The sequence below is a fragment of the Rhinolophus sinicus genome, chromosome 16 (assembly GCF_057876585.1).
Source record: "Rhinolophus sinicus isolate RSI-liver-muscle chromosome 16, RSI-T2T, whole genome shotgun sequence".
Lineage (NCBI taxonomy): Eukaryota > Metazoa > Chordata > Mammalia > Chiroptera > Rhinolophidae > Rhinolophus > Rhinolophus sinicus.
In genome coordinates, this window is record NC_142516.1 from 31,946,449 (window position 1) to 31,958,582 (window position 12,134).

Sequence of the window (12,134 nt, forward strand, 5' to 3'; positions counted from 1 at the left end):
AGTGGAGAAGGCTGAGAGGATGCCTGAGGGGAGCAATGGAATTGGAAGGACCCATGGAATTAGAAGGACCTAAGTGAGCAGGGTCTGGGTCCATGCTCTGTGACAAGACTTCCTTTTCTATGGGAGCCAAGGGGTGGGGGCTCTGGGCTCATTGAGAAAGGGTTGTGAACAGGTTGTGTGAAGCAGAGAGGCCCGGTAGGACTGTGGGGACATCCTTGGCCTTACTCCCCACAGGGCAAAGGAGCTGCTGTCAGAGGCTCTGCCCCATTCCAGTAGGTGGCTGAGCCAGATAACACAGTTTGATGGCAAGACTGCAAAGCTACACAGATTTTACTTGTGCAGGGTGAAAGCCCAAAATCTTCAATGTTATTTTAAGCCTAGAGGCTGAGCCTGCCCTACACCTAGACATATGCATTGCTCTATACACACACAGTCATTCCAACAATATCAGTCATTTCTGCCCCCTTCCTGAGAGCAGAATAATGCCCCCAAACCAAAGATGTCCATACCCTAACCCTGTGAAATGTGACTTTACGTGGGAAAGGGACCTTGTGATTAAGCTAAGGATTTTGAGACGAGGAGATTATTCTAGGTTATCTGGATAGGCCCAGGGAAATCACAAGCGTCCTTATAAGAGGCAGTTGCAGGAGATGTGACCGTGGAAACAAGAGGTTGGAGTGATATGAGGAAGGGACCACAAGCTTCTAGAAGCTGAAAAAGGCAACGAAACATTCTCCCCTCAGTGTCCAGAAGGAACCAGCCCTGCTGACACCTTGACTTGCCCCATAAGATTCATTTTGGACTTCTGACCTCCAGAAGTCTAAGAGAATAAATTTGCATTACCATTAAGTTTGCGATCATTTGTTATGGCAGCAATAGGAAATGAATACACCATCCTGATTTGGGAAACAATGATACCTTCCACATATTAGAAACATTTATTTTTTTTAAAAAAAAATCTTGGCAATTAAAAAGTGGCGTAATGGGCAGGACGAAACAAAGTCTCCAGCTCCCCCTCAGATTCCTTTGGCTGACTTCTTTCTGCATATTCTCCCAGTTCCAGGCCTCTAGGCAACAGTTTCGGTGACTTCTGCTGGGTGGTAGCTAACACTGCCATTGGTCCCAGTTGGGTGTCTACATAACAGGGAAGCCTAATCAAAAAACTGGCCCAGGATGAACTCATTTGTGTGCAATTTACATGAAGCTGTTCTGGATTCCACATGGGAGTTGGGAGCTGTGCCTGAGGGAGAGGGTCAGTATAAACATACCTTTGCTGCCTTCTCATTTGCACAAAGAAGGCGATGCTGGTGACCGCAAAGAGGATTCCAAAAATCAGGGCCAGAATGTCACCTAGAGGTAGAGGAGAGGCTGCCTCAGAGTAAAAAGGAGTTTGTGGGGTTTCCTCAGGGCCTACTTCTGTGTATCCCCTCCCCCTACTGCCCTCAGTATCTCAGAATTCAGAAGAGGCTAGTAAAGGGATGGCAGTGATACACAGGGAGGAGCAAGAGAAACACCTTTTTCCTCCCTGAAAAGGAAGTGAAAGAAGTTGTTGGAGAAGAAGGATGCTAGGAGATTTCTCGGGCTTCATTATGACCAACTCTTGCCCTGGGGACAATAGGGGAACTTCCACCTTGATCTGACACTACCCTATTGGGATTGGAAGTCTATTCTATGGAAAAGTAGAGGCAGCAGAGGTGGTCCTGACTAGCCCCTGGGGCTGAACAGTGCCAAGGGGTGACCCCGGCTTCAGGAGCCAGAGGAAGAACACAAACTCATGAGGAAGAACACAAACTCACCAGCAGCAAGGCAGGAATTCAGGTGGACTGAAGAGAAAAAGGAGACATTAGGGCCGGGGGCTGTGACTACCAGTGACAGACAAATGAGGACATATGGGAGGATGAGGGACCTGTGGTTGGGGGGACATGGTTACATGGGATACCAGACAAAGCTGCACCTGGCTTAACAGTCTGCTCCACTCCAATAGGGAAGGAGGCTTCAATGATTCGCCCATTCAAAGGCTGCATGGCTCGAAAGTTCAGCTGTAGCCGAGAGTCCTCAGGTCCCCACAGTGAGCTATAGAGGGTGTGGAGCTAGGGAGGTCATTAGGGAGGTCGGGACAAGGAAACAAAAGGGTCACAGGCGTACTCACAGCCAGCACCTCAGGCTTCACCTTCAATGTCCTCGTGCCCCACACAGCCCTTTCCTTACGCCTCCTTTCTCACCTCATCCTGTACCCCTTACCCCATGTCCCCTAGGTCAACACCATGCTCCAGCCCCACCTGCTTAGCACTCAGCCTCACTGTCTGGTTGAACACAGTCCAGATGACCCCCTGGGCACAGGGGGGTGTGGTCAGAGAGCCCTCATATCGGAAGTAGCGGCTGAGGTCGGAGGGCAGCAGTGCAGATACATCCAGTCCTGGCACCCAAATCTCTGAGTCTGTGGAGAGGACCTGTGCTGGAATCTCACCTACGTAGATCATGCCCCTCCAAAGCTTTGGGGTATAGGGATACAGTTTCATATCCCAGAAGCCAAGTCGACTCAACTCCCTGAGACCACTTCTTCACTAAGTGTCTCCCTTCCCATAACTCAGCATAAGACACAACTCAGAAGAAAGTAAAGGGCTTCGGAGCCTCACAGAGTGAGAAAATTGCTGCTTAGGTCCTCGCTCTGAGTTTTCACTCTTACTTTGCCTACTATAATAAAATGCTGGACCACAAATTAATGCTCAGTGTGAATCAAAAGGGAAAATAAGCTGAATAACTTGTAAATAAATATAAATAGATTTTTATAACTATAAAAAACAGACAAAAACTGAAAAATCACAATTCCTTCTAGTTCAGCAAAACTTAAGATCCAGCAGGGTACGTGAGGTTTAAAATGACCAAGAGTGACTGAGAAGGAAAAGATTTCCAACGTAAGTATTTACAAATTTAAAATGTTTGATGTTTATAAGGAGAATAGACATTTCTCAGAAAAATTTTAGCTCTTCAATCCCGGAAGTTCCAAACACTAGTTTTTTTGGTCTTATTTGTTTTTTTTGTCTTATTTTTGTTTGGTTTTTAACCATAAAGGCTGTGGGCAGCAGTTGGCCTTTGCCTGTTTGCCTCTATTCACCTTCATAGTTATTATCAAGATCATCGTGGGCCAGTTCACACATCAACCCTCTCCCTGCATGAGGGACCCAACTCCATACCTTCCACAGCGATCTCTTCCAAATGCGACAGCAACTGCTCATAGGCGCTGTTTTCTTCTGGACCTTCCTAGGAGACGATAGTGCAAGACAGGTATACATGTATTTAGGGCCATGGCTGGAGGTCTGAAGGTGAGGTGGGGTTCCCACTTCCCTTCCTCATTCCTTAGCTCTGAGCATGCTGGGAACACACAAAATCTTGTGTATTATTACTCAAAGTTGACTTACTCTTACTGTGCAAACTAACCTAAGAAGCTTGGTGGGCTAGTTTTCAGTGGCAGATTGGAGGAGGAGGAGGAAGGTGGACACTTTACTAGGGTAGGGGCCCTCCTGACCTAGGCCCTACTCACTTTTCAAGACTCACTCAATGCTATCTTCACACTTCACATACACTCCATGCTTCACCCCCGAAAACTGTAATAACCTTTGTATTCGTGTTACCTCTGCATTCACCTTAATAATTCATATGTTGACTTTTGGAGCAAGAACATGTGATTTCCAAGGCACTTCTCTGAACTTTGTGTTCTGAGGCTAGTAGTATTAAGGAGTAAGGGCAAGAGTGAAGCTAGCAGATGTCTCACCATCCCTCCATTTTACTAGCCTCCTCTAATCACTGTGTTTGTAGCCTTGATCATTACAGGTCCAAAGAGGTCACTAGATGTTTCTCTAGACTTCATTGCATTTCACAAAGGGGAAATTGTGGGTTATAGGAGCAGTAGAGAAATTACTCTTCCTGATGTCCATTTTATTGCATCTACCATTCCCTGAATGAGTCATATTCTTTGAGTCTTTGCACATACCGTTTGCTCTGCACAGAATATCCCCTTTTATTTCCCACTAGTGAAAGCTTTAAGTTTCACTTCCTCTGAGAAGTCTCCCCTGACCACCTCTTTTACTCTGTGTCGTTTGTATGTGTCTACCCTGTCAGCTTCCCTCACTGGCTGTGGGCTCCTTAGAGACAAGGACCCACAGTTTCTGAATCCTTTTTGTAATCCAGTGGGTGTTGAATGAATAAACTAAAGAGAGAATGAGGATGATAGCCAGGTGCCAGGGTGAGTGCTGGGATGGGGCCTCTGAGGGCAAGATATACTGAGCCCGGGCGCACGGGGAAGCAGGGAGTGGAGGGCTGTCGAGGCTGGTACCTGCAGAAAGGCAGCCAACACGGCCAGGCCCCCTGGGCGCCCCAAGGCGTCGTCAACTTTGGCAAATGCAGTGCTAAGGTGAACCACGTGGATCTGGAGAGGACAGGCAGGTAGGCGTGGGCAAGATCTCCTGCCCGCGCCCCATTTCTGGGGATCTTGCCCACGATTCATTTCGTCCCTCCGCCGACAGCTGAGCGCTCACCTCGGCAGGGAAATGTTGGCCGCCAACCGTGTGCTCCGAACCCGGGCGACCAGCAGCCCCCCAGTGCAGATGCAGCTGCAGCGCCCGGTACTCCCGCCCGGGACCCAGGCCCATCTCCATTCCGGGAGGCAGAGTCAGCTGCACTGCGGGGGGAGAGCAGGTGAATATGACGCTGCCCCGCCCCTGAGAGCCAGCCTAACCCCCAAGCACCGCCCAGGCCGTCCCTCTTCGCTAGGCCCCGTCCCATCCGCAGATAGCCTCCGCCCCTCCCTGAGGTTTCGGGACCGCCTCACCCGTGTGGCCGTTGTTGCGCAGGTGCAGTTTGGGGAGTGACGAGAGCTCAAAGCCAAGGAGTTGCGGGGGTCGCAGGGCGGGGAAAAATACGGCGTGCTCCGGGCGGATATCTACCGGGGACTGGAAGCGACCAGCGCAGGCTGGGGACATCTGGGGCCAGGGTGGGCCGCCTGTGGTGGAACAGTATGGACAGGAAGTCTGGTGATAAGATCAGGAACTGTTAGGGACGAGCGGTAGAAAAAGTGTGGGGTGGAGTCAGAAGACATTGGCGCGGGAAGTAGAAATCAGGGATGTGGACACAGACAGGTAGCGGGCGTTTTGGGGGCCTGGCAGATGTGGATGCAGTGGGTGGGACGCCCAGGACCAGAGTTCAGGGATGGTTGGAGGGCAGGTCAGAGCTGGGTGTCCAACATAGGTCTGTGCAGGTGGTGGGTGTCTCACCTCCATAGCGCCAATGACTGTGGTCATCCCCTGCATAAAAGAGGAGGATAAGGAGGCTGATCTTTGAGCCCAGCCCCTCGCCGGTGGCCAGATCCATGTGGGCCCCCCTCACTAGCAGAGCTGCGCAAACTCAGATGCCTTACAGGGAGGGGCACAGCAGGTAACATGCCTAAAGCGGGTCATGTGTAAAGCACAATAGAGTGCAGCCAAATTTGACACCACAGCATGGTGAGCTACACAAAGATCCTACTGGCCCTGGAGATACCAGTTTGCAACCACTGTCTTAGTAAAGTGGGTGGGGGTCTCAGTCTCAAGGCTCAAATCAGTAGACCATCCTTTCTCCCCCACTCATCCCCCTTCCCTTTCTGGCCTCCAACTCTTATCCCAAAGTTCCTAGCTTGGGAGTCAAGATACCAGGTCCCCCTACCTGCTGTTTCCTTCTTCCTAGGTCTCAGTTTCCTCACCTGTATACTGAAGATGAGGTCATCTCTACAAGCCCTTCCGGCTCTTCCTCTGGTACCCCCATCTTTTCTCTTGTCTCATACTCTCACTTCTCTCTGTGTTTTCTCTTTCCACATTCCTCATGTCTGTCTCCTCTCCAACCTTCCCCTTTCTTCTTTCCCATCTCTTCCTACTCACCTCTCTCCATCTGTGTCCCATTTTTCTCTCCCCATCTGTCCCCCTTCTAGCTCTGAAAGAGGTGAAGGATCTAGTGGCATGGGAGCCCCTGGGGTTGGGAAAGGCTACGGTCAGAGTACAGGCTCCTCTCCTTCCCTGAATAATCCTTGCCTGGGATGGGCTTTAATGAGGAGAGGCACAAACCTGAGGGCTGATGACGACTTACCTTTGTTGTTCCTGTGATTATTCTGGGGCACTTGAGTGTCCCTGGGAGTCTCACCAGTAGGTAGATCCTCTAATTTCAGAGAGTTTTCTTCTCCTGATTCTGTCTTCATTCCAGGTGGGTCCTCCTCTCCAGGTGGATCCTCTTCACTGGACAGGTCCTCCTTGCCCAGTGGATCATCTTCCCCAGACGAATCTCCTCCCATGGAGGGAGTCCTCTGCATCCTGGGTAGACTCTGGGGTTGGGTAGGTACCAGGAGCAGCAGTAACAGCAGCAGTTGCACAGTAGGTCCCGAGGCAGGGGTTGGGATCAACAGAGGGAGCCAGGGACTGGGGCACAGGAGAGCCATGTGGCTGCCTGTAGGATGTCCTGGACACGGTGTGTACGGGCTGTACAGTGTGTACGGGCTGTACGTGCATTGGAAACAGGAGCTGGGTGGGGGAGGAGCAAGCCTGGAGGGGAGCAGCCTGACTCAGAGTGCCCTTTTCTAGAAATGAAGCCAAAGTTCCTCAGGTCTTTCTGGCGCTGTGCCCCCTCCTTGATACCAAAGCCTAGATTGGGGGTGGAGTGAATGCAGGTATGTGTGCAGGCACAAGGTTATTGGGGTCATGGGCTCCGCTTAGAACCCAAGGCACCACATGGCAGCACGGGCTTTCCCTGGCACCACCCGGTTGCCTGCCAGGCAGCCTCAGCTAACCCTGGCCTGCTTCCCAGCCCCAGGCAGGGACAGAAAAAGACAGGGAGCTGGGCCCCCCACATCCTCTGGCTGAGAGGGTAGTAGCCCATGTGTATTCCCTGCCCAGCTAGGAAGCAGGTAAAGGGGTAGGGCAAGCTGCTACAGAAGCCTGTGGGTGAGGGGGAGGGTGAATGGGTAGTAGGAGGTGAATCTGAGTATGAATGGAAAACAGTGTATGTATGAGAAGGACTCTGATGGGGTTAAACTACATTTATTTTTCATCATATTAAATCTCCGCTCAAAACCGTTCATTGGCTTCCCATTGCTTCCCACAGTATCTTCCGTGCACCTATCTTCTCCCTCTAGCTGACTTCTGTGCCCCTTCAAAATCTTACCCAAGAGAACTTTCCATCTTATCTCTTACTGCTCTTCATACTAAGGCCAGATTAAACTATTCATTTTCCCCCCCAAACCTTTGACCACCTTTGTCATCTAGTTCTTGCTCCCGGGAATGCCAATCACCCTTATAGTCAACAAATATTTATTTAGCATTTACTATATGTCAGGCACTGGGCTAAACGTGCAGGAATGAATGATAGCCCTTGTCCTGAGGAGCTCACTGTTTAGGGAGTGAGGGCAAACACTATCATAAGATTTAGGAGCAAGAGATTGAATTCTGCCTCAGAAGGTAATACAGAAGTAAGCAAATTTGGTCAGGGTTGTGAAGAAGCAGCAGTTTAGTTGGTAATAAACAATGGAAAGAATGGTATTCTGGGCAAAGGGGAGGCATCAAATATTTTGAACAGGAGAATGACAGAATCCAATTCTCATATTAGGACTGGGAGGTGAAGGGCTGTGTATAGAGCATGGATTATAGGGGGAGAGTGGGTGAAAGGAGAGGAAGAGTAAGTATGAGGACCCCAAGAATGGGCTTGGGGTTCCCAGTCTCTGCCTGTTCATTTAACAAATATTTATTGAGCCTCCTCCAGTCCTCCAGGTTCTGTTCTAGGCTCTAGGGGGATGCAGCACTGGACTGGAGAACAGCCTCTACTGTTCTGTAACTCACATTCTAATAAGGTCCCTATGGCTTCAACAAACCAGAAAAGACAGTAAGGCCATCTCAGGAGGTTCATATCTGGAACTGACGTTCAGTAGGTACACACCTGTATGGTTGTATAGGTTAATTAAATATATTGAAATATATCTAATTTTGTTGGTAACTAGCCCTTTACTCCAGGGACCTCTCATGACAGCCTCATGATCTCTTATCTAAAGAGGTAATGGCCGGCACAGCAGGGGTCCCAAGACCCACTCAGATGCCTCAGCCAGCTTCCACTCTGCTAGTGCACCCACTACCATGTTAGTTTTACTAAAATACATACATATATATATATATATATATATATATATATGTATGTAGTTTTACTATCTCCCCTGTCTAAAACCCTTCTATTACTCAAGACTTCCAGGAAGTCTTTCTTGACTAATTGCACCACTGGAAGAGATTTCTGGTGCCTCACCCACCACAGTGCTTTTCTGCCCTTGTTAATAACTTTGTCCACCATCTAATTCATATTAGGATGATTTATGACATTTTATCTGCTCTAGTAGCCTTGAGCTCCATAAGGGCAGGGTTCAATACTTGATTGATTGAGTCATTCTTTTATTCAACAACCATTATTGAGTATTTTCTCTGCAGATCACCTTGCCTGGGTTTGAGAAAAACCAAATTGATTCAGATGACTTCCCTGCCCCCAGGGAGCTGACTGTCAATGACCAGTGTGTGTGTCAAACCACAACTGTTCCAGGAACATGACACCATGTTTGTATGGCATTCCAAATTATCTGCCTCGTCAGAGTGACTGCCATACTGTATACCAAGACTCGTATGGCTGAACAACAGCTGTCCTCCAAGCAGTCACGTTAGGAGGTAATTAGCCTACAGTCTAAGGTGCCATTTCTGGAGCCAAATTAAGAGCCATTCATGCATGGCAATCTGATGCAGTGTGTACTCTGGATGGTCAGCTCATTGTCTTGGGCAGCTGTGTTGTCAGCACCCTGGCTGGACCTGACACATGAAAGGTCCATAGTAATATCTAAAGTGGATGGACCTGGACAGGATGTAATGTGGTAACATCTAGTTGAGGTGGAAGACTTCATGGGGAGCGCAGGGGACAGAAGCACCATATTAACTGGAGTCTGTATGTCAGGACATCTTTCTCCAACACCAGTCCCAGCTTTATTTCATTTCCCTCTTTCCAAATGTTCTGACTCTTTCTTTTTCCTTATTAGGTCTCTGTCAGGACCCCTTTGTACACATCTCTGCGGCACTCTGTATGTCCACACGTCTCCCCCTCCTCTCTGCTGCTTTCTCTCAGTATTTCAGAGTCCAGATCTGTGTCTAGGTACAGATCTCTGTTTGTTACAGCTTTCTAATTTTCTAAATGCCATTCTGTATGGTGCTCTTGAGCTCTCTGTCTCTGTGTGTGACTACATCTCTGGTCTGGGTGGGGAATATGGACTCTGACCCTGCATCACACCTTCGCAGCTGGGAGTCTGCCAAACCCCAAAACAGGTTTGAGCTCCCAGAGTCTTTCTTGTTCCCTGAGCCTCTGGGACAGAGTGTACTCAGAAGTGACTGACTGGGGCACCCTCCCCACCTGGTACACAGTCTTAAGGTCAAGTCTTTGGTCATTAGTGTCTGTTTTTTTTTTTTTTTGTTTTTTTTTTTGGGGGGGGAAGGGAACAGGACTTTATTGGGGAACAGTGTGTGCTTCCAGGACTTTTTTCCAAGTCAAGTTGTTGTCCTTTCAATCTTAGTTGTGGGGGATTCTGTTCAGCTTCAAGTTGTTGTCCTTCCAGTCTTAGTTGTGGAGGGTGCAGCTCAGCTCCAGGTCCAGTTGCCATTGCTAGTTGCAGGGGGCACAGCCCACCATCCCTTGTAGGAGTCGAGAATTGAACTGGCAACCTTGTGGTTGACAGCCTGCGCTCCAACCAACAACTGAGCCATCCGGGAGGCAGCTCAGCTCAAGGTGCCGTGTTCAATCTTAGTTGCAGGGGGCAGAGCCCACCATCCCTGGTGGGACTCGAGGAATTGAACTGGCAACCTTGTGGTTGAGAGCCCACTGGCCCATGTGGGAATCGAACCAGCAGCCTTCAGAGTTAGGAGCACAGAGCTCTAACCGCCTGAGCCACCAGGTTGGCCCCATTAGCGTCTGTTTTTATCCTAGGGTTGCAGGGTAGAAGGAGGAAAAAAAGAAAAACACCTCTACTCCCCAGCCATGGATTGGAAGCAAAGACAGATCAAAACCCTTCTGGGGCCTTGAGGCTGACCTGTAGTTCTGGCCCACCTCACCATCTGTGTTAGTTTCCTAGGACTGCTGTGACAAATTACCACAAACTGGGTGGCTTAGAACAACAGATTTTTTTCTCTCACCGTTCTGGAGGCTACAAATCTGAAATCGGGGCTTGGCAGGGCCTTACTTCTTCGTTAGCTTCTAGGATTTCTTTTACTGTGTTTCCCAGAAAATATGACCTAGCCAGACAATCAGCTCTAAGCATCTTTTGGAGCAAAAATTAATATAAGACCCGGTCTTATTATACTATAATATAAGAGTCGGTCTTATATAATATAATATAAGACCGAGTCTTACATTAATTTTTGCTCCAAAAGACGCATTAGAACTGATTGTCCGGCTGGGTCTTATTTTCGGGGAAACAGGGTAGCTTCTTGTGGCTCCAGGCATTCGTTGGCTTGTGGCTGCATCACTCCAATCTCTGCCTCCAACTTCACATGGCCTTCTCCTGTCATCCCTGTCTCTCCACTGGGTGTCTCTTTTAGGAATACTCGTCATTGGATTTAGGGCCCAGAATGATTTCTTCTCAAGATCTTTAGCTTAATTACATCTGCAAAGACCCTTTTTCCAAATAAGTTCACATTCACAGGTTCTAGGGGTTAGGCTATGGACATATCTGTATGAGAACCACCTTTCAGTCCACTATGCCATTAGCCATTTAGAACTGAAGTGGATGCACAGGATGGGAAGAAATGGGTTTGTGTTGGTAACTCTCATGCCTTCTGCCCATATCCCTCTTTATACTCTTTGCAGGCAGTTTCATCCACTTTCATGGCTTCCATAAGTTGATAACAGCCAAGTATCCCCAGGTTAGACTTTCTCCTCCATGTCAGATCCACAACCATCTGCCTAATGGACATTCCCCCATCCTTAGTGATATGATTGAGTTGCTGGATTAAACTAATCCAGCAGGTAGGGCCTACCTGCATCTGGACTTTTTGGTTGCATGAACCAATATTGTTATTGTTTAGCCATTTTGAATTTACTGTTACTTTGACATAGTCTTACTGATATAAATTCCTTCCATGGTCTGGTCCCTGTCTGTCTCCACTCTCCCTTCTCATCACTCTTTCCTTTGCAATCTATGTTTTCTCCTTACTGAACTTCTAGCAGTTCCTTAAATGCAGTGTGTGTGTGTGTGTGTGTGTGTGTATGCGCACGCACGTGTGTTATCTCCAAGTCTTTGTCCATGCTATTTGTCTCTCTCTCCTCTCCCCCACTGCCAGCCCTGCCCCACCAGAATTTGCTCATCCTTCAGGTATCAGTTCATGTCACTTCCTCCAAAAAGCCTTCCCTGACTCCTAGACAGGGTCACTCCTGCCTGCATAGGAAGCCTAGACCTCCCTTGTAACATTTATTTCGTTTTACCATGTCTCCCATGCTGGATTGTAAGCATCCATAACAGCAGGGGGCATATTTCTATTATCCACTATTTCATCCCCATCCTAGCGCAGGACGTGGCATATGAGAGGCATTTAAGTTTTGTGGAATAACTGATTGTTGTTCAAAGTATCGCTAGGGCTTCTCCAGCATCCATTGAGTTGAAAGCAGAGGTCGAGGGTAATTAAAGGATAGAGAGGTTGCTGACTGCCCTCGATCCTCTCCCTCTGGCCCCTCTTTCCTTTCGTTTTTGGAGCAGAATTGGGGGTAGAGTCTGTTCCAGGTGGAGTATGGGGTGTACCTGAGTTGCTCTGTGGGAGACTTGATCCCCAGGGCATCAGTTGTCTCCAAGTGTCCCCAGTGTGTCTTCTCAGCTTTGCCCTTTTCTTCCTCCAAAGTTGGATGATTCCCCAACCTTGAGCTCACAGTAGGTTCTCTTCCCCACCCCTCGTCCATCCACCCAAAGCACACACACACACTGGAGCACACCCAAACACACCAGTCACCACTGTACCACAGGTGCTGTGCTCCATTTTGATCACCTGTGCTCCATTTTGAACACATGGATTCAATGTCCCTTTCCTCACTTAAGAGCTCTTAGTGGGGACTGT

General features: G+C 48.7%; 1 protein-coding gene across 4 annotated transcripts; it reads right to left on the reverse strand.

Moving 5' to 3' along the window:
• Window positions 1–915: 915 nt before the first annotated feature.
• On the reverse strand, window positions 916–6,529 carry CA9 (carbonic anhydrase 9). 4 transcript variants are annotated; one of them, XM_019729061.3, is made up of 11 exons: window positions 6,115–6,527; window positions 5,271–5,300; window positions 4,829–4,999; window positions 4,536–4,678; window positions 4,334–4,426; window positions 3,195–3,261; window positions 2,301–2,437; window positions 1,955–2,090; window positions 1,797–1,823; window positions 1,269–1,350; window positions 916–1,134 (listed from the first exon to the last, which is right to left on the reverse strand). In XM_019729061.3, the coding sequence occupies exons 1-11, from the start codon at window positions 6,458–6,460 to the stop codon at window positions 1,068–1,070; spliced, it is 1,299 nt and encodes a 432-aa protein (XP_019584620.3). In that variant the 5' UTR covers window positions 6,461–6,527; the 3' UTR covers window positions 916–1,067. The 4 variants fall into 4 exon arrangements, with proteins under 4 accessions (XP_019584620.3, XP_019584619.3, XP_074186788.2 ...); XM_019729060.3 differs by having other exon boundaries at window positions 2,280–2,437; window positions 6,115–6,524; XM_074330687.2 differs by lacking the exon at window positions 4,334–4,426 and having other exon boundaries at window positions 2,280–2,437; window positions 6,115–6,528.
• Window positions 6,530–12,134: the final 5,605 nt, after the last annotated feature.

Coding starts and splice junctions, on each gene's coding strand:
- CA9 (XM_019729060.3), bottom strand. CDS start 6,460: ATGGCTCTCCTGTGCCCCAGTCCCTGGCTCCCTCTGTTGATCCCAACC. Junction 5,000..5,270: donor CAGTCATTGGCGCTATGGAG/GTGAGACACCCA, acceptor GTTCCACCACAG/GCGGCCCACCCTGGCCCCAG. Junction 2,091..2,279: donor TGAGGCTGAGTGCTAAGCAG/GTGGGGCTGGAG, acceptor TGACCTCCCTAG/CTCCACACCCTCTATAGCTC.